This window comes from Grammomys surdaster, unplaced genomic scaffold (assembly GCF_004785775.1).
Source record: "Grammomys surdaster isolate TR1022 unplaced genomic scaffold, NIH_TR_1.0 191, whole genome shotgun sequence".
NCBI classification, from domain to species: Eukaryota; Metazoa; Chordata; class Mammalia; order Rodentia; family Muridae; genus Grammomys; species Grammomys surdaster.
Window position 1 is genome coordinate 6,633,078 of NW_021604636.1, and position 22,249 is coordinate 6,655,326.

The 22,249-nt window shown below is 40.6% G+C and overlaps 1 protein-coding gene across 1 annotated transcript in view; it reads left to right on the forward strand.

Moving 5' to 3' along the window:
• The first annotated feature begins 320 nt into the window (after positions 1–320).
• Positions 321–22,249, forward strand: part of Itgb6 (integrin subunit beta 6) — a 70,095-nt gene continuing 48,166 nt past the window's right edge. The window contains exons 1-8 of the mRNA XM_028769270.1: positions 321–371; positions 483–558; positions 1,247–1,326; positions 4,648–4,852; positions 5,419–5,665; positions 16,540–16,705; positions 17,980–18,141; positions 21,218–21,313. Of these exons, the coding sequence (XP_028625103.1) occupies positions 498–558; positions 1,247–1,326; positions 4,648–4,852; positions 5,419–5,665; positions 16,540–16,705; positions 17,980–18,141; positions 21,218–21,313 (1,017 nt within the window). The 5' untranslated portion in view covers positions 321–371; positions 483–497. The remainder of the gene's footprint in view (positions 372–482; positions 559–1,246; positions 1,327–4,647; positions 4,853–5,418; positions 5,666–16,539; positions 16,706–17,979; positions 18,142–21,217; positions 21,314–22,249) is intronic.

The window sequence follows — 22,249 nt, forward strand, 5'->3', positions numbered from 1 at the left end:
ATTTTAGCTTAAGTTCTGGTGTTTTATTTCACATCCTTATGGCATTAAATTAAAATTGGTATGAGAACCATACATTTAAATCCGCCTTTTGACAGCTCACTGATCAGCTTTTCACTAAAGAGACTAATTTTCTCTAGGATACAGTACAGCTAATAGAATTGACACACATAAAAATGTCTCCTGCACCGAGTCTCCCCACCTTCCTGGGGATTGTACACCTGACTTCCTTATAAGGTAAATGAGGAAGTAGGCATGTTGAAGTTGCTTTTAAACACAGCTTTTCTGCTTTGCCTGTCCAGGTAGCTTCTGTTTTCATTTCAGTCTTAATGAAAGCTTTTGAATTTACAGCTCAAGTTACTTTTCAAAGCAGTGTAAGTAGTTTTACTTTTTTTTTTTTTAAATCACTGCAAGAAAGACTTTCCCGGCTTCCAGCTTTGGTCTTGTAACCCTGAAGGTAATTCATTTTTAATCTGTCTGCACAGTGAAAACTGAACCGAATGGGGATTGAGCTGGTCTGCCTGTTCCTGCTACTTCTAGGAAGGAATGATCACGTCCAAGGTAAGCCCGAAGCTCTCTCAGATATCGCTCTCGTCGTATGCTTGACAAACTGTCATTTGGTTCAGAGAACAGACCTACAGTCATCTTTCATTCGATCTGTCTGATGGCTCTCATGCCACTGAGACAATTTGACAAACTATAGGAGGCAGACGAAGGGCATTTCCCCCGGGTGAATGTTCTAGGTACAAGGTAAATAAATACAAAGGCTTCACGGGCGTTTTAATGAGGAGGATTAGACAGCGTCCCTGAACAATGGGGACGGGTGAGTGTCGTCCTGTTGGCCACTTCGAAAGCTTTTCTGTTTTGTTGCACAACAAGGCCGTCCACCTGGGAGTCATAATCGTGAGAGTGGAGGAACAGAAATGCTGAATGTATAAGAGAAACCTTTTTTAATGAGTACAGACACGTTTTTGAAATTAAGCGGCAGGTGTTGAACAGGAGGCTAAATCCAGTGATTCTGTACTGAGCAGTTAGACGTGGTTGTGGTCTGAGACACTGTTTACATGATGTAAGATATTTCCAATGCGATGGATCTAAGCTATAAACTTTGATGTAAGTTACTAGCCTTCAGAGGATTAATCTTATAAAGTGAATTTTTATATAGCTTCGCTCAAGTAAGAAGGGTTAGTCCCATAAGCAGGATGAAGGAGAGTGCTTTAATCCTTGCCTGTTGCGGCTTTGCCCTTAGGTGGCTGTGCCTGGGGTGGTGCAGAAACCTGCTCAGACTGCCTGCTCACAGGACCTCACTGCGCCTGGTGCTCCCAGGAGGTAAATCCCTGGCTATCACCCTGTTTCTACCACTGCTCCCACATCCATTACCGATAATATCCTGGTGAAAGCGCTTCTCTCTGTGGGGTTGAATGAGTAAACAAGATCAAGAGAAGAACGTGAGGGTCAGTGGATCAAAGCTGGATTCATCTATACTTTGGAAACAACTCACTGAAGGAATGGTTGCCAAATTGTTCTTTAAAAACTGAATATCCTTTATTAAATCTAGACAATTCTCTCATTTAATTTAATTACTTTATTTTTTATTTTTATTTTTGAGACAGGGTCTCACTACATAGCACTGGCTGGCAAGGGGCTCACTATGTAGACTAGGCTGGCCTGGAACTCACAGAGGTGTGGCTGCCTCTGCCTGACCAGTGTTGTGACTAAAGGGGTGCCAGCCATCTGGTTACGTCTCTTCCTATAAAGTCTTTCTAGCTGTTTGCTGGTGTAACATTCTTTCTGGATAATTGGTGGCCATGGAGATTTTGTCCAAAGCTAAGCAGACATTGATGTTGATACAATGTAGTTGTGTTCCATCTGGGATCCGAGATCCATTGTGAGTCTGTGCTAGGTACTTCAAGAAGTGAAAACTATGATTCAGGAGTCAGCCAATTCTTTTATATAGTCATGAACAGAGTGGGCACAGCAAAGTTCTAAAGTGGTGGTTCGAAACCTGTAGGTCACGATCCCTGTCTGGGTTGAATGACCCTTTCACAGGGGTTGCCTAAGATCATTGGAAAACACATAGATTTACATGATGATTCATAATAGTAGCAAAATTACAGTTATGCAGTGTCAACAAAAATAATTTTCTGGTTGGGGGTCATTAAAGGGTTGCAGCATTAAGAAGGCTGAGAACTGCTGCTCTAAAGAAATGGTCCTTGTCTGATCAGAATAAAACTTGTGTGAAGAAGTGTGGAGAGCGTGAGGACTAAATAGCAAGACAGACCAAGTCACAGCCTGTGCTGTGATGCCGAGAGCAATGTGTAGTGTAAAGGATTCACAGTAAGAAAAAACAGCCTTGGCTTTCTGGTTGTTTAAGTCCCACCCCTTGGAAAGAATCTAAGTGCCAATCAAGGCTTACAAATGTCAACAGCAGGAACCAAGTGGCATGCAAAGGGAAAGGAATCTAGACGCCTGGATAGACCTGGGCTGTAAATATTAGGGTCCAAATTCCCTGTTTATTATGTATCTGTGGAGGGTTGTCTCACATACAGAAAGCATAAACAAGCCTGCTCCTCCCCACACACTGCCTTAACTGCTTAGGCCACAAATAAAATTCAAGGCAATTATTCTCTTTTAAGGTCAAATACGAAATGCAGGGTTGAGAATATTCAACAAGGAACAAACCCATATACTCTTTGGACATAGTCTAGAAGACAATATTAGTTTCATGGCAGAGACAAAAAATATTGTGTCAATCTGGAGTTTATGTTTACTGTGTGTGTGTGTGTGTGTGTGTGTGTGTGTGTGTGTGTGTGTGTTACCCATGGAGGCCAGAAGACAGAATCAGATCACCTGGAATGACACTTATAGGCAGTTATGAGTTTCTTGATATGAGTGCTGGGAACCGAACTTGGGTTCTTCAGAAGAGCAATAAGCATTGTTAGCTGTTGGCCTATCTCTCTAGCCCACTAGAATTTATAATTAAATTCGTTTTTATATTGAATTCATAACTAAGTGTTTCCTAAGGTGCTACTGAGGGTTTTATTTGTAGCTAGTTAAGTGATCATCAAGTTTTAAGGCCAGATCACTTTAGAGGCCTCTTAAACAATAAAAGCAGTTGTGAGTATGTCAGCTGTGGCAGACAGCTGTGGCCGTCAGTGCAAAGGATGAGGACAACTGAGTGTATACACGAACTTACAAACTGCTCCTCTCAATCTTTATTCTCTTTTTAAAGGTTTATTTATTATATTTATATGAGTATACCATAGCTGTCTTCAGACACACCAGAAGAAGGCATCAGATCCCATTATAGATGGTTGTGAGCCACCATGTGGTTGCTGGGAATTGAACTCAGGAGCTCTGGAAGAGCAGTCAGTGCTCTTAACTGCTGAGCCATCTCTCCAGCTCTGCCTCCAACTTTATTCTTTTAGCAAAGGCTGAGCAGAGCTGATAGCTATTGCACTATGTCAGGAAGCATTCCGAAGCCCCGTGCAGCTACTGTTTGCCTTTATTATGTCATGAGAGGATGCAGTTTGCCAGACCCAGGTTATAGCTGTAAATCTGAATAGGTCTGATTGGCAGGTAACAAACTGTATTTTTGAAAGTCAATTTCAGAAGAAGTATAACTTTTCTAGTTTGTGAAAATAGTAGTGATAGCTTAGAATCCTAATGGGCAAGAAAAGACATGAGTATAGTTTGGTTTTTAGTAGGCACCAAACTGGCTTCCATGAGCAAATCACACACACACACACACACACACACACACACACACACACGCATGCACACACACACGCGCGCCCAAGGGCCTCAGGTCAATTCAGTTCAGGGTCAGCTTTGCCTATCGGTAGCACTTGTTCTGTTCATGCTTTGGCTCTGTCTCCTTGCTCTGGAGATCAGAGTGGCAACATCTCCATTGAGCCCTCCACCGCCCCACCTTCTCTTTGGATGGACCTGAAGGGCTGGGACTTTCTGAAATCCCAGACAGAATGCACACCTTAAAACCATCTTCTCTTTCAGCCTCCGGACCCAGGTTGTGGAGGTCATTCTAAAAGACCTTGAACTAGAATCCTTTAAGATACTGAGCTTAAAGTCCTTGAGAGGTCAGTTCAAGTGCAGGGATGCTATAATTAACACACCATCCAATAAAAGCAGAAGAGTGGCAGACAGGGAGATGTTAGGTGCCCTGTCCTTGAGGAATCCACAGGAAACATCTCTATGGCTCCACAGGAAACATCTCTCTGGGTTTGGTGATAGTCCTAGGCTAGAAATCCAGGAACCAGATATTCATCTGGAACAAATTCTCAGGAAAATAGCAACTTTGGGAACTCAGACATTTAAAAGATATACTCAGATTACTGAAGACATTTTATAACATGGGCTTTGGAAAAAAACTGTAAGATGAATTAGACTAAATATAGTTTAAAAAAAGAGGCTGAGGTTTATTTTTTAAAAAAAAAATGCTGGCTAAATTCCCCAGTTATTCAGCTATCACAGAGCTCCATCTGCCAATCACCGCCAGTCATGTGGGGGATGTGATGCTCCTAGCATGTACTTGTTTGCATGTACTTATTTCATAAAAATTTAATGTCTGGAATCTTACAAGGAAATGCAGATTTGCCTTTTTTTTTCTCGTTGTTATTTTTCCCCCTTTAGAATTTCACCCACCTGTCCGGAGCTGCCGTAAGGTGTGACACCCCAGTGAATCTTTTAGCCAAAGGATGTCAATTACCCTTCATCGAAAACCCTGTCTCCCAAGTAGAAGTACTTCAAAATAAGCCTCTCAGCATAGGTCAACAGAAAAATAGTTCTGACATTGTTCAGATTGCTCCTCAAAGCTTGGTTCTTAAGTTGAGACCAGGTATGGTATGGCTTCCTACTGCTATGTCTGTGCCTTGCTATCCAGTATTCCTTCTGATACCCCATCACACACCATTGGTTATTGGGATTTTCATTTCCCAATCTGAAGGAAATGGGGAATTACTAACACATCTCTTTGTCTCTTCATTGCATTCCAAATGTCACTGAAGACAGCTTGTCTGATGATGACCATTTGAAGTCTCAAATGTCTACCACATTACCGCATATTTCTGCAGGGACTGAAATATAGATTTAATCTCCCCTTTATTTGGTTCACCCTTTCTAAAGCCGCACACAGAAAGATGCAGCTTGTCTTCCATCTAAATGGATGCTACTTTTCCCAAGGAGATATAAGATATTCCAACATACACCTCCTTCAGTCCTTCAAAACTCACTGCTGAGAGATTTACATGGACATATTCATTGATAAGTGTTAGCACACAGTTCAGGAGATTCCATGCATCTTAATAAGGTCACACTGAAATAAACTAGCCAGCTAGCTCAAAATTGGTTACTTACAAAGAACTGCTGTGTTTACCGATTTGCCTTTCTCTTGGGACTTTGCAGGGGGTGAGCAGACTCTGCAGGTGCAGGTCCGCCAGACGGAAGATTACCCAGTAGATCTGTATTACCTCATGGACCTCTCCGCCTCCATGGATGACGACCTAAACACAATCAAAGAGCTTGGCTCCCGGCTTGCTAAAGAGATGTCTAAATTAACCAGCAACTTTAGACTGGGTTTTGGCTCTTTTGTGGAAAAGCCTGTTTCTCCTTTTATGAAAACAACAGCAGAGGAAATCACCAACCCTTGCAGGTAAGTGAGTGAACTCCCTGGCATCCCTGAGCACTGACTCGTATAGATGGAATTCACATAACTGGGCTGCTGTGCCAGCAGCTTGTTAAAACCCTGGCATTCTGCCTCAAGATTGGATCTCAGCAATTCTCTGTGGCCTAGGTAGCTTCCAGCCAAGGTGGGGTCATCATAACTCCATGATCCTGTAGACCCTGCATCTTCTGCCAGGTTTGCAGTTCAGGATGGAGCCAACTATGTTTCCTGTTTATGGGCAAGGAAAATCTGTCTTTCACCATTGACTACATAGGACACACATACCAATCCCTCAGATATCTTCAGTTCCTAGTGACCACCACTTCCTAGGACTATTTGACACCAACCTACATTTTTTTTTCTGAGTCTTTCTGTCAAAATAGCAATTTTTGCACCTTCCTCTGACGTACTTTGGGATATGTGGCTTTCACTCATTGCTGAAAGCAAGCAGCCTTCACTGCAATTAAATTCAACAGGAAATGAGGCAGCACCTCTATTATAATATGCTATAATCAGACACTAAAAACCATGTATTATGCAGGTAATAGTCAAGGGTGGATTGTCTTGTGATGGCTTATCTGTACCATCAATGACATATTCAAAATCAAAGTATTTAATATTCTACTAAAAAAAAAGCTACCATGTGCTTGGTGTCAACCTCTATGCCAAATTCGTCATATACATGATCTCATTCCATCCTTATAATGATGGTGGGCTGAAGCTGGTCTCCTGTGTGTCCTGTACTCAGAGGAAGAGATAGGGGACCCAAGACGTCAGCAATTTACCCAAGGCCACATTACTAAGTAAAGATTTCTGAAAAGATCTGGTATGATCCAAAATCTTATCCTTTTACTACAATTTCCCTCTCTCTCTCTCTCTCTCTCTCTCTCTCTCTCTCTCTCTCACACACACACACACACACACACAGACACACACACAGAGACACACACACACACACAGATACAATTTCTCAAATGTGTGTTCACATTTAAAATTTTAATACATTAAAATTTGTATATAAGGAACAAATGGTGTTATGCCAATTTTAAATAGTTTAATATAGTCCTCATAAGCCGGTTGGTGATGGTGCACATCTTTAGTCCTGACACTTGGGAGGCAGAGGCTGGCAGATCTCTGAGTTCGAGGCCAGCCTGGCCTATGAAGCAAGTTCCAGGACAGCCAGGGTTACACAGAGAAACCGTGTCTCAAAAAGCTGACTGACTGACTAACTAACAACAGACTAAGTAAATAAATAATACATGGAAAAAGAAAAGAAATTTAGTCTAGTTCTCAACTTTAATCTAACATAATCTAAAGCAAATCCAAAGCAGTTTTAACCTGAAAGGAAATTCTTACTGATTCTAATTCTTAGGAATTGTGTTTGCTTGCAAGTAACAAAGACACTGGCTGAGGAGGAGAATTATTTCTCTCAGTTCAGGGTTAGCTTAGCAGATCCACACACAGGAATCCAAGGCATCCCTGCTGTCTGCTTAGCCATGATTGGTGCTTGGGTTTTATCTTCATGGTCTAAGAAGACGTCTGAGGCACTAATGCTGTCTTTATTCCAGGAAGTAAGAAAGGAAAGTAAGCAGATCAATAAAGACCTAAGAGAGAGAGAGAGAGAGAGAGAGAGAGAGAGAGAGAGAGAGAGATTGTCATATATATATATATATATATATATATATATTACTATCTATTATATACTAAATCTTATTATACACACACACAGGCCACAGGCAACAATGCTGCTTGATGAGTTTTGGTAATTGAGTGTGGCAAGAAAATCCACATACCAGACTTATCTTCCCCTCAGAAGGATTCTTCATGACCTAGTGCAGTCAATTCTGCTTCCTCTGAAGCAACCACTTCCTAGTTTCTATTGCTTAGATTGTTTTTGCCTATTCTTGGGTCTCATACAGATGTGAGCATGGGTAGTGTATACTCCTTGTGTCTGGCTTCTTTTGTTCAGCAAAAACATTTTTGGATTTCTTTATGATTTTGTTGTGCAAGTCAGCAGCCTGTCCCACTTCGTTTTAGCACACAGTCCTTTATGGATCAGCTACTGTTTATTCATCCTTCCATCGATGGACAGGACTGTTTCCTGTCCATTGTATTGTTTCCATGTTTTAGACATTGTGAACAATGTTGGTATAACCACTTGCATATCAATCTTTAAATAAAATATATTCTTTTTATTTCTCTTAGATGCATAGGTAGAATAGATTTGCTGAATTATCTGATAATTTTTAAAGTTTTCTTTTTTCAAGAAACAACCAGACTCTTTCGCAAAGTAGAGGTGCCACCTTGTATTTCCAAGGACGGTTAGCAAGTGTTCTGCATGCTCGAATCCACGGCGTCACTAATGAGTGCTGTACGAGTAGCATCCAACTTACTAGGTTATCACTAAGCAATCAGTCCTTCTCATGTTAGGCGTTGCTATAGGTCTGTAGCGCTACCTTGACATTGCTTTAATTTGTGTTTATTGATGAATGATGCTGAACGTCTTTTCATGAGTTCTAACGTTTACATATGCTCTAGAAAAAGAGCACATAGCCAGCGATGTGGTTTGATGAGTTTTGGAAGCTGAGCGCTAATGTCTCATTTGGGGAAATACCTTTTCAAATATTTTAACTAGTTAAAATCTTTTATTACCTTATTTATATTGTTTTATATGGGTCCTTTTATTTTATTGTATGTGAGTATTTTGTCTGTCCTTCCACCACGTATGTTCAGTGCCCTTAGAGTTCAGAAGGTGGCTCCAGAAACCCTGGAACTGGAGTTTCAGATGGTTCTGAGCCGTCTTGTGGGTGTTGGTAACTGAACCTGGGTTCTCTGCAAGAGCAGTAAGTGCTCCTGACGGTTGAGCCATCTCTCTTGCCCCTCTTTATGTATTTCGGATACAAGGTCTTTGTCCAATATGTTTTTCAGATATTTTTACCAGTCTGTAGCTTGTATTTTATTATATTAACGATATCTCTTTTCAAAATTTTGCTGGAGATCATTATATCAATTTTTATTTGTAGTTGATTTTTGTTGTTGTTGTTCTGAGAAACTTTGGCCTATTTTAAGGTGATAAAATTTTCTTCTAAATTTTCTTATAGAAATTATAAGGTTAAAGGTCTTCCAATTAGGCCTCTGATCACAACCAAATGAGTTTTTATATTGAGAATGGAAAACATTGAGATTTTTCTTTTGTTTTCACCAAAAAAAAGTGGTTATTCCAGTGCTGTTAGTTAAGCAAGACTTTCCACGTTGAATTAGTTTGGCATCGTTTGTGAAAGATAACTGATTTGTGAAAACCAGTTAGCCTCATTATTTTCAGTGTAAAAAAAAAAAACCCAAGCAAACAAAAAACAAAAACAAACCACTTTACTTTTTTCCATCTTTCTTTACATCATCTATTCCTTAGGGTTTTTTTTTTTCAAAATCTCAGTTTTCAATAGTAATTTTTCAAAATGCAACTCATTTTGAATGTTCATTTTTGTTCTGAGACCTTTACACATTTTCTTTCATTAATTCTAACCTATGTTGGGGGCCACATCATCTGGGAATAACAAGGTCTTCTTCTTCTTCAGTAGCCATCCTCCTTTTTATTTTTCTTGCTTTATTCTGTTGGCTAGGATCAGCAGCACAATTAGTAACTGATGTGGTGTATGAGGACAGACCCTGTCATGTCAATGGGTCAAAGGAAAGCTTCAGTTGCACACTGGGTATATTGTAAGCTGGGGAGTTTTTCAGTTTCATTTATAAGGCAAGAAAGGCCACTTCTAGCCCTGTTTTGGTACATTTCTCCTTTTATAAATGAATTATAAATGAATGATGAATTTTAGTTTCCTAATTTAAGGAGTTTGGCCAGAAATTTTACCCTAAATCTTATACTTGCTTAAATAACTACAGGTAGCTAAAAAGGACATTCACGGCTGAAAATCAGATTTCTGTTGTTGGATAGAAAGACACTAGGTAGCAATTCCTGTAACATGAGACATGTAGATGTCTAGGAAGAGTAAAAACTGACTCAAATACATTCTTAAAATTGCCAAAGAATAACCAGTAAGGTATGGCTGCTGTTATCAAGTATTAGATCCATCTGTAAAGACAAAAAAATTCATTAGAAAACCCATCTCATCTAATATAAAAGTATCTCTTCTATTTCTGGCCTTTTCTTTGGTAAATTGAAGAGCTCTATACCTCCCTGAAGTTTGTACATGATTATTTGGCATATCACATATCCTCTTGTAACAAGTTCCAGTGTATTCTAATGGAAGGCATTTCCATCAGGACCAAGTGCTTGGGTACCATTCTTCCTGTCTCAGGTCAGATAAGATGTAGCAATTTGACATACTATAGAGAAACAAGGAGTATAGAATGTTAGTAAAGAAACAACTAAAACTAACAACAGTAGGATGACTCAGCTAAATGGGGGGGGAGGGGCAGGGGAAGAACTAGCAATGAAACCTAGTCCTTAAACAAACATCTAGAAAAATCAAAGTAAATTGACTCTTTATTTAGTGCTATGTATATATTTAATTTTAGCATTCATTTTGTTTTGTTTTTTCGGTTTTTTGTTTTATTTTGTGAGACAGTCTCATGTGATAGCAAAGACTGGCCTTGAGCTTGCTACGGTCAATGGCTAGCCTTAAAATTACAGCAACCAACTTGCCTCAGACCAAGTGCTGAGATAATTAGCATGAACAAACATGCTTGGCTTTCATTCAAGTAGTTTTTCATTCAAGTAGTCATTTGTTGGCTTTAAATTTTTTACAGAGGCTCAAGGAGTATGCAAGGTGCTGAACTATCAGGGGGTGGGACATTTGGACCCATTCTACAAGGGACTGAAGTTCTTTAGTGGCCAGGCACATTGGATGACAGCACAGGTCCCAGAATCAGCTCTGGATGAAGCCTTGGCTCATTGAGACATTCCTAACATGGCCTTAGCTGGGTCATCTCTCCTCTCAAATCATCAGTTTCTTTTTTAGTAAATCGAGAGTCAAAAATCTTATCTCCCAGAGAAGTTGTAAGGACTGGGTCAGATCATGAACAGAAGCATTTAGCTTGACATTGCTAAGTTCTCAATAAATACCAGGTACCGTTCGTAACCACTGAACACAGTCAGAGGAGACCAGAGCTCTGCAGAGTGTGCAGCTTGGAGAGACCTGGGGGATGGTTATGCATTTGGTCTCCTGAAAGGATCTTGTTGGCTAAAGCTGCTTCTTTATTTTTCCTGGAAAACCTTTTCATTCAAGTTGTAAATTGAAAAAACTTTAAAAAAAAATGAAAGTGTTTCAGTGTTTTTCTTTCCATTGTATCTCTAGTTTTTTAAATTCCTTTATCCAGCTAGCATCCCACACATAGAGATAGAGTCGAGATAAAAACTGATATTTCTTAGCTAAACTGAAGCACATAAGTATAGAATAAAATGTTATTAAGTAAGAAAACAATGAAATGTAAGAGGAAATCTTGGAAGAGGTTTTGTAACATGTAATGGCCTCTGCAAAGTCTTTTTACTCATAATGTAGAGATGATATTGACTCCAGAGTAGCCAGGAGATTGAATGAGCTCAGAGCAATAAACATTCCAAAGAAGCATCAAATTCCTTTCTCTCATCAATTCATTACCACATCTCTAGTTTTTTTTTTTTCCCCATCTAGTGGTCTCCAAACTTTCAAATCTCAGTACTCCTTTATACTCTTAAAAAAAATTAACACCTTTGGGGCCATCAACAGCCAAAAGTGCTTGCCATACAAACCTAGCTCAATCCCTGGATCCCATGGTAGGAGAGATTAGACATAACACATATACAACAACAATGGAAAGCAGTTCATACCTCACTCGTGTGTGGTATTGCCTGTTCTTAGCTCCAGCTCTCAGTTGGCTGAGCCAAGAGGACCCCAAGCATAAGGCTAATGCGACCTACAAAGAGAGACATTGCCTATGATGATGTGATGATAGTGATGATAGTGATGATGGTGATGATGGTGATGATGATGATGGTGATAATGATATACCTCTAAGAAAACTTCCGTTTATGTGGGTTTTACCTATTAACAGTTATCTTGTTAGAATATAATAGAACAAATAAGCATCAATTTGATTTAATAGTTATAATAAGAAATACAGCATACAAACATACTTTAATAAACAATAACTAATTTCTCAAGAACAATCAGCGTTTGTTCTCAAATGGAGTGATAGCAGTATACATATCTGCAAACTTCTAAAGCATCTGGTTTACTGAATTACTATATCCACTTAGGCGTTTAACCTACCGCAATGTTTTTGGTAAAAATCCACAATGAAAGTCAAGCTTCACACAGAAATAGATTTGTCAAAGGAGACTCTCACCTGATAGCTATTTCCAATGATTGTGTTCTCTTCTCTGCTCTAACACTAGACTAAGTGACAGGTGACTCTTTCAGTGTAGAATCTGAAACAGTATCAGTGAACACTTCCTATTGTGTTACATTGCGGTCCACTGATCTGCCTGCATGTGAGTGACCCTTCTCCTTCACGATTTTGCAATGTGATACTTCAGTCATTTGTATGCTGTGGATTCACTGAGTTTACACGAGTGCTCCAGAATCCATGATATCAAGACTCATGTGTCTTAGTATCACACACTAACCTTATCACATGTGTCTTGAAGGTCTGGAAAAATGTTGAGAGCATTGTCAATCTCTCAAGTACCAAATGAGCAATTCCTCAATTCAAATATTCTAGTTACCTTGAATTTTGCTGTTGGCAGCAAATGCCAGCATTTGTGTTCTTGGAAATGACAGCCTTCCTTTGTTCAGTTTTAAGAACATGCCTGCCAAATATTCAAGTTGGATTAATTTAAGTTTAGCTGTCAATCATTTCTTAAGGTGAAAATGATGTTTCAGGAAAAAGGGCCAATTCAGCTCAATCATGCAAATGCTTCTTCCTCTCTGTATTTCATGGGCAGCAGAAGTGCTTTATGCAAACTCTCCATGTGTTGAAGAAAAACATGTATTTGGAGATGCACAGCTAATACGATTAATGATTTCTAATATTTCCTCAAGGAAGATCAAGCAAGACTAGCATTTCCTCTTTTATTATGCCCAGTGCTTCCTAAAACCACCTATCAGGACACTGTGGAGCTTGATATAACTGCCTCACCATGTCGGAGGCCCCAGCCCCACTATTGTCCTCCTATTGGCAGTGGGCCATCACCCAGTAAAGCAAATAGCAGCTATAAAATGCAAAGATAAGAAAGCTGTGTATAAAAAAAATCACTTCTGCCAGAAAAAGATAACTTTAAGAATATGTAAATATAGTCTTATTTTAATCAATATTTATTTTTAAAATTAGCAAGATGTAAGTAGCACCTCTTTATATTGTGCTTTATAACTGTCCTGCAGGTCCTTGCGTGTGTGTGTGTGTGTGTGTGTGTGTGTGTGTGTGCAGGTCTTGCACAAGTAGCCTTAGCTGCTCTGTGTTTATGATGGCAGTGATCATGTCATAACTAGTAGGCAGAATTTCAAGGTACATCCATGCTTTATTGTTTTTTCATTATATAATATTTTACTTCAAAATATAAAGGAACAAGTTAATTTATACAACAACAATGATGAGTCACAGAATGCTGGCACCAAGTGAGAGAAAGCAGAGAGAGAATCACATGTCACTTGAATCGCAGTCTGAGAGATGAGATTTCAGGTCATAGTGCACATACCATAGACTGCCCTTGCTAATACCAGATATTATCACTCAGTATAATCTGGCAATGCAATTTAAAAATATGTAAGATGCCACCAGATTTTTAGAACGAATTTTCAGCAACAAATGATGATCAAGGCAACTATGAGATGTTTCTCAGGCATTAAAATTTGTTCTTATTCCCTTCCATGTTTGTATAAAACACAATTCTTCTTCAATGAACGTTCATGTTTATCTTACTCTTACAAAAGAAGGCTTGATTTTAGCCTTATCATTAATCAAAACCGTTCTCTGTCCTTGGGTGCATGCTAGTCTGTGGGAAGTGATTCTGTGGGGACTGACACCGCCTTTACAGCTCACCATCCCACGCTGTTTAGCATTTTTAATCTCTTTCAAATCCCACAACCACCCCGCCAGGTAGACATCGTGCATGGTCAGCACTTCAGTCTCAAAGAAACCTAGTGCTCAATGATAAAAGAAGAGAATTAAAATTGAATTCTGAGCGTTACAAATAAACATCACGAATCAGAAAGGACATAGAGAAAGTGGCCGGGAAGCTCACACTTGCTCCGGCATCTCCAAGCTGTCAAACCTTGAATGTCTTGCTAGTCAAACATGCACAGAGCAGAGCTGCGCCGAGGCAAGTGTGGGCCATGTCTATTTAATGCACTTGCCATGTTTCCCCATCCCATGGCTGCCAGGAATTCTAAAAACTCCCTTTGGCTGAGGAAGTAGAACAAAGATCAGAAGGGGGAGACCTCTGTGACCAGAGCCTCTGTTCTGGGGATGGCTGTCTCAGGACATTGGAGCAGTGCCAGTCAGTGCGGACCTTCTACAGTGATCTTGTTTTTACGTTTGGGAACAGAGTCTGAAGTTCTTTCTGCTCGTGTCTACTAACCAAAAGATGACCGCCTTTACAAACATCACCATTCTTGTCCTCGTAAGATCCCCAGTTATTCAGTTCTGTGGACCACTCATGACTCATGGTAATGACTGGCCTGCAATGTACCGAACATTCCTCCACAAGGAATTAGGTTCCTGTGAGGGTTTATTTCAGTTAATATGCCGATAAGCACCTTTATTTTACGTGTATCTCAGTTTAAGGACATCTGATTTAATCAATATTGCTGACGCATTGCTATTTAACTGTAACACCCAAAGGAAGTTTATTTCTACACAAAGTACGTATAACAGCCTTGTTGCGCTTAGGAACACTAGACAGCTTTAGTAGTCTTGCTTTATTAGTAACACAATATTAGACATGTGAACCACTTCAAATGGTGAAATCATCAATAAAAATCAGAGAAAATGAAAAATAACCAGATGGCACTAACAAGGCTATCAGTGGGTCACTTGTTTGTCTATGCTGTGTGTGCCTGGACTGAAGGAGAAGCAGAGCCTCACTTTGCTTGAACTCAGCTAGGAATTTGCATCCGGAAACCTTGTTCCCTCTCTCTGAACACATCCGTGACTAAGAAAATGATATACACACTGGGTATAGGCAAGTTAGTCAGCTACCTAGGAGGCTGAGGCAGGAGGATGTCATGTTCAACACATGCCTGGGCTACTCAGGAAGTTCAAACCCAGCCTCAGTTAGTTAGTAAGACCCTGTCTTTACCAAAGTAACACACACACACACACACACACACGCTTGGGGGGTTTGGATATACTTTAGGAAGTAGGTGATTTGGTGAATTAAAAAAAATACAGAATCTAAAAATAATGAAGATCAAGGTCTACCTCAACTAGTGGATGTGGTAGAAGCCTGTCTCTGGTAGATGCACCTGTTGTTGGTGTGCTGACAGACCAGCTGTTAGATCTGTAGAGTAGAGGCCGGGGAACTGTGTGAGCTCCATAGCAGCCAACCTTCTGTCCTAAGGCAACACACTGCACTGTTGCTGGGGCTCCTCCTTGCTCTCTCTAGTCTTCTACACAAATGGTTAGCAAAGCTTAGCCTGCATCTGGAATACTTAACACACAGAGATTGCTAAGGGTGCCCTTAGGATTTCAACAGATGATCTGAAGTACTGTACTAGATCTTTGATTTCTTCCAGTGATCCTGGAGCCCTCATAGTCCAAAGACAACCTGGGTCTATACCATTGGCTCTATTTGTTTTCAAAGTAAAGCCCAAAGCTAAAAAGGGTTGAATAACTTTTCCAGAGTTCCATGCACAGCGAGTAATTGGCTTTCAAACACAAATGTGGCTGAACCCTCTATGAGCTCTCCTCATTTGCTGTGTTTCTTTGATGCAGGTTTCACCCTACCAAGACAGTTTAGTTCTGGGCTGGTCTGCAGTGATAGTCTATCACTGTGAGGTTGGAAACAGGGTTAGGTCAACTTGGTACAGCTAGAGTCATTTTAGAAGAGAAACTCTCAGCTGAGAAAACGCTTCCACCAGACTAGCCTGTAGGCAAGCCCTGTGGTGCATTTTTTTTCTTGATAATTGATATGGGAGCTCCCAGTTCACTGTGTAGCATGCCACCCCTGGGCTGGTAGTCCTGGGTACTATAAGAAGGCAGGCTAAGTAAGTTCTGAGGATCAAGCAAGTCAACAGCTCTTCTCTAGGGCCTCTGCATCCATTTCTGCCTCAGGCTCCTGCCTTGACTTCTCTGGGTGACATTCTACAAGCTGTACCATAAACAAAACCCTTTCTCTTAAGTAGCTTTCGGTCATTGTATTTTACCACAGCAATAGAAATCCTAAGACAAGAACCAAAAGCTTTTCTGTGGTCACTGGGCCCATGGTAGACAGGGTGGGGAGCAGAGGAGGAAGGAAACAGTTCCTCTCTCTATTGCTATGGGATGACTCATGCTTGATAACAAGTCAGTACAAAGCAACACAAAGCCGTTGTTATCAGGTAAATGTAACTTATCAGGTAGATTTTGGTTAGGTTGATAGGCAGTAGGAAGAACTGATTACATGGGCTGGAATGAGGGTCTAGTGACTCAATTACCTGCTGCTCCAGTCTGAGCCAGTGCATGACAGCACACAGCAGCTTCAAATAGATGTTGGTTAATAAGCAACTCAGGGAAGATGGCAACCTCAACTGAAAGGTTCGAGGCCAAGTCACAGAGTGACGCCATTTAGAAACTGAATCATTATTTAAGGAACCGTTTCCAAACGATCAGATCTATTAACTGTACTAGATCACATTTAAGATTATTTTTTTTCTATATTCCTTTTGTAGTAGTATCCCCTATTTCTGCTTACCCACGTTTGGATTCAAGCACATTTTGCCATTGACTGATGATGCCGAGAGATTCAATGAAATTGTGAGGAAACAGAAGATTTCTGCTAATATTGACACACCTGAAGGTGGATTTGACGCAATCATGCAGGCTGCTGTGTGTAAGGTATGGTCCAGGGGGTGAGGGTAGGGGGTCAGAGATCCGTCCTGTGCTCTTATTAATAACTCTGCTTTGGAAAGGTTAGCTAATTGACTTTCCTTTGATTACCATATTCCTACATTTGCTCCTTTTCTTAAAAGACAAAATGGCTATTAAACAATTTTACTTTGTTGAAGTGCTTATAATTTTTTTATACTAGAACACTCTTATTTGATTATTCAAATATCAGACATATTAAGCATATGAAAAATTTGGCTAACATATCGGATTGGTTGTTTTTTAATTAACTATAGTAGGAAAAATTAAAAGCAGAACATTAATTAACAAATTTAAAATAGCATACAATACATAGTTACATAACTTGTTTTTTGCCTTTTTTTTTTAATGCTGTGGGGCCTTTCCGTGCTAGGCAACTGTATAGGAACTTTCCCATTCGCTACTTTTAGAGGCAGAGTTTGAGATAAGAATCTATTGTTTTGAACTAATAAAATGAGGATTATAGGTCACCCTGTCTCTACAGCACTGCCAGGACTCAGCTCTTCCTTCACTGTTTGAGGAGTACCAAGGAGAATGATTGTCTATCTAGACATTAGTCCTTCATGGGAAATACCGGAAGACAGACAGGGCTGAGGCTCCAAGAAGGCAGAAGGGCCAGGGAGGAAGGGAAGGAAGGTGAGGACAGCCAGGATGACTTTTTACTCAAAAGGTTCCTAGACTTATATTGGTTCTGGGAGGGCTCTGTTAAAAACACAGATTGTGGCAATCTCAGTGGGCAGGACCCTGGGGCCATTTCAATCAGCAGCTCTTGGACTTGTGTTAGGTTTATAATTTTGAGGTGACAGAGTTAGTAATATGTGTCTAAATGTTGGGTGACATTTTAATGAAATAGACTTACTTTATAACCAATTTGCATTGCATTTAGCTTGAATTTGGAATGGCTGTGACCTTCCTCACTACCTTGTCTTATTCCCACCCTCACCCCCCCACACACCCTCACCCATCATGAAGTGAGAGCTGAACAATTAAGATCAATAGCTAGAAGTCCAGGCAAACCCGACAGTACTGGAACGACTATTTGTGATGCAAAAAAAGAAAATCTGAAAAGTTGTCCAGGAATAAGCAAATGCTACAGGATTCATGTCTCTAATAAACTACACATTCTCTATGGTTAAAAAGGCTAGAATGGGCTCTCCGGGCATTGCTCAGAATCCAAATGTGAGAAGCTTCATAATCCTCAGCCTGCCCATCTCCATGTAACCCATGGCTTCTTCTCACTCTAGGAAAAGATTGGCTGGCGCAACGACTCGCTTCACCTCCTGGTTTTTGTGAGTGATGCAGATTCTCATTTTGGAATGGACAGCAAGCTAGCAGGCATTGTCATTCCCAATGATGGGCTCTGTCACTTGGACCACAGGAATGAATACTCCATGTCAACTGTCTTGGTATGTAACTTTCAGTGTCTTCAGTTTTCTGAGCCCCAAGTAGGCTTATGCCGTGACAACCACTATGAAGCCATATGAAATGACTCATACTGGATGAAAGTGGCATATTATTTTCTGTTTTAGGAGCTAAAAATTGCTTTCTTTCACCTTACCTGCATTACAGTTGGTGACCCTCACTAGGTAGGGGATGGGCGTATGTTGAGAGTCTAAACCTGCTATGGCACATATCCTCCCTAGCTTCTCAGAGACTCCGAGGCCAGGGAAAAGCAGTGCAGGTAACTCTCTATTCTCAACCATGGTCCAGGTCAGCACAGTACCACTAAGGGCTTTTTGAGAATCGTCATCCTCAGTTCTGCCACACCATAGTGCTGTTTTGAACAGCTAATCAAGTCCTCCTTGGTTGGTGCTTATTAACAAGTAGCTTGCTTTCTGTGATTGAAAAGTGCTGGTAACATCTTTCAAAAGGAAAAACTTGACTATCGTCAAACAAAGTAAAAATTTCAGAGGTCTTTGCCCCAAGTGGTCTCATCTGATCTTCAACAGGACTCTGTGTCCAACTGCTGTTTCTATTAATAGACCATGAGGCTACTGTGCTTGGAAATGTCACTCCTTGTACTCAAGAAACTAAATTGCCCTTTAAAACCCAGAGAGCCCACTTTGACCTCCACTAGGTCCCAAAGCAGTCACTTCTCATTTCACCTTTATTTATGGATGTCTTCGCATCGGTCTCTGTATGGAAATGTGCTCACTCCCATCTGCCTCGTGATGCTTTCCTCAGAGCCTGCGATGGGTTCTTATCTTTGTTTCCTGACAGCTAAGTGGGTGCCAACAAATGTATGAGGTAGAATTAAAAAGCATCAGCCTGGGCTGGAGAGATGGCTCACAAGGTTAAAACCATTGACTGCTCTTCCAGTGGTCCTGAATTCAGTTCCCAGCAACCATCTGTAATAGGATCTGATGCCCTCTTCTGGTGTGTCTGAAGACAGCTACAGTGTACTTATATACGTAAAACAAATAAATAATTCTTTTTTTAAAAAGCAGCAGCCCAGGAAAGTCATATTACATATATTTAACACAAGAGGAAGCATGGCTCAGAAAAGTTAAAGGGCCCTTCAAATGATGATTTATAGAAGTATGCACTGGAAGAAGAAGAGGAAAACCCTGAATTCCAATGTCAATTGGGGGGAGGGAAGGCTATTCTATACAGACTCTATTAGTTCACAAATTTAAGTCATTCTTTGACCTAATTCTGGACTTCAACCTAGATTTCACCCCTCTCTTTGAGTAGTTTTAGTCCCCGCACATACATGATCTCTAACTGCAGTATTTTCATGTGAGAATCCAAATGATTATTGCCATATTTTATCTTTTAGTCAATGAGTTTCCAGGAAAGGCTCCCATTGCCAGTAATTTATCAAATGCCCCATAGTAGAGATCTTGGAACAAAAAGATCATAGAACCAAACAACACCCATTACCTAATATGTCTTTCTCATTTAATAAATGTTTGGCTCAGTATTCTGAATAGATTTCTGCATAAGCACAGAAGTCATGGGCCATTTCAATCCCCCTGAGTCCTTTGGATTTTTCCATGTGCTGAAAGCAAAGTCAGATTCCTGGGACCACTGAACATGAGTTGCTTCTAGCCTTGAGTTTTCAATAGAATTGTGAGCACTAAAGAAACAGATCTTACCCTGACATAAAACAGCATCCTATGTGGGCTGTGTAGTATCACCCTGGTTCCGCATGAAGCGGTATACAGGTATGCACCCATGGAGGTAAGGTAAGCACTGGAGGGCCTTGGGCTTTAGAGTGAATGATGCTTAAAGTTAGGGCAATTGAAAAGCAGATGGCACTGAATGTGTCCGACTAAGGAAAAATTTTATTATCTGGTCAAATGGGGGCTGGAATGATGGTTCAGAAGTTAAGAGCACTGGCTGTTCTTCCAGAGGATATGGGTTTAATTCCCAGTAGCTCCTGGCTGACTGTAACTCCAGGGGATCCAACACTTTCATACAGACATAAGTAAAAGTAAATAAATCATTAGAAAAATAAAAATCTAAATGAGATTAAAAAGAAAAAAAAAGGCACTCATAGCCTGAGTCACAAGTGGGAAGTTCCCTGGGTAATACAGAAAGAGGAACACCTTTTTCTCACCCTGAACCTTGCACCTAGTGATAGTCCCAGACAAAAATACTCTAGCAGTCCTGAGAATGTAACAATGCCCTGCATCAGTGAACAAAGGCTTCTTTATCAATGCTTTCCCTCCATTTGACAGACTACAGCCATGCCCATATTCCTAGTTTAACGTGCCACAGGCTCCCCCTTCCTCTGTACCTCTGCTTGTGCACTATCCACTATTGGCATCATAGAGGAGGCAAGTGTGTTTCATGTTTTCTACACTTGAAAAATAGACTCATCTGTAAACTTGATAATGAATAACTTGTTTTCTTTTTTTTTTAAATTATTCACCATGCTTGGGAGTGAATGTGTCCATGGCAGAAGGACAAATTGTCTTCAGTCATGCTGTGTTAAAAAAAAAAAAGATTGTAGGGTCGCACACCACCAATTTATGACATTGCAAAGGCAATAAAACCAACTCCGAGAAGTGGTGTAGGGCTGTCTCAAATCAGACAGCCGTAGGAGTTATAGTGTGCTATCTATCAGCACTCCATCCTGTCCTCAAGCTTCACGTCGCCTCTTCCAATTCCAGTAAGAGTTACAAGAGCCACCTCAGTCACATACATCACAGTCTGCTCACCCCGCCCTCTGCTGCTGAGTGGCACTTGGGGAAGATAATACAGCACAGTAGAAGTCTTGAGATAAATTCCAAGGGTCCTGCTTAGGAGTAAGATGGCATGGTGTGGCATACTGCCAGACTGCTCTTAGGACTTCCCCGAGCTTGCAAGACTTGGAACCATTCCTGAGATAAGAGAATAACACCAGTAATGTGTGTTTCCTGAGAATGACAGATAAAACACATGTGAATATCGACTTTCTCAACTGTGAAAGGAACATTGGTAAAATTTTACCTTCTTTTGTTAGGATGCCATTTTAAATCTATGTATTGATTTTAGGAGTATCCAACTATCGGCCAACTCATTGATAAACTGGTACAAAACAATGTGCTACTGATCTTTGCGGTCACTCAAGAACAAGTCCATCTGTATGAGGTAAGCAAGTACGAGCTGAGAGATCCCTTCAAAGAGATCGTGTGCCATGAAACTCTTCCGGGTAACTCTATGACTCAAAGGGTATTCATTCACTGCTTAAATTTTAGATACCAAGCATGGAGACTAGCGGAAAGTGGGGACACCCATAGCAACAATGAGAGCAAGAGCTGGAAATGAAAGGGTAGGTGAGAGAGCGTACAGGTGAATGGAGGAGGGGATCATCCACTGGCATTAAAAACAAGCATTTTGTCTGGCGAGGGGTTAACAGAGAACAGAGACACTGTTTGAGGGCAGTGACTGAATATTTGCAAACATAGAAAGACTCAAGCCAGAGGTGTAACCCAACCTTTGGAGAAGTAGAAAGCTAAAAGGAAAACAGTTATTAATTTGAGCCAAAAAAAAAATCACATGCCCCTCCTCCAATGTAATTGTTTTGTAGTTTGGAGGAAGCACCAATGTGCAGAAGAGAGTCTTTTATTGGGTTAAATGACACTTGCAGACCACCAGATAAACTGTAAAGCGCCTATGCAAATCTGAGATGTCTGTGGTTACTTTACAACCTAAGAGAAACAAGATGTCCAATGCTGTGTACTGAGATAGCTGTGAGTGAGGATACGGAGATGCCTCATATGCAGCTCCGTAGAAAGACTTCAGAAAACGCAGACATCAGATGGTGCTTTCTATGCAAAGGTGTCAGGTCCACCTAAATTCAGACTCTGATTCCCCATTCCTTTTGAAAGGATCTCTTAACGTGCTTGGTGACTTTGCAGGGCAAACTCCAATTATTTCCCCGAAGGCTTTGAAAAAAATGTACTCATGAATCCAACTGGCGGAGCCCGGGAACTTGCATCAGGTTCTATGGAAAGGATCCAGGAGGAGATGTTATCTTGCGTTTTTAATGAGAGGAGGGTATTGTAGTCCCAGGTGAGGGTGCCT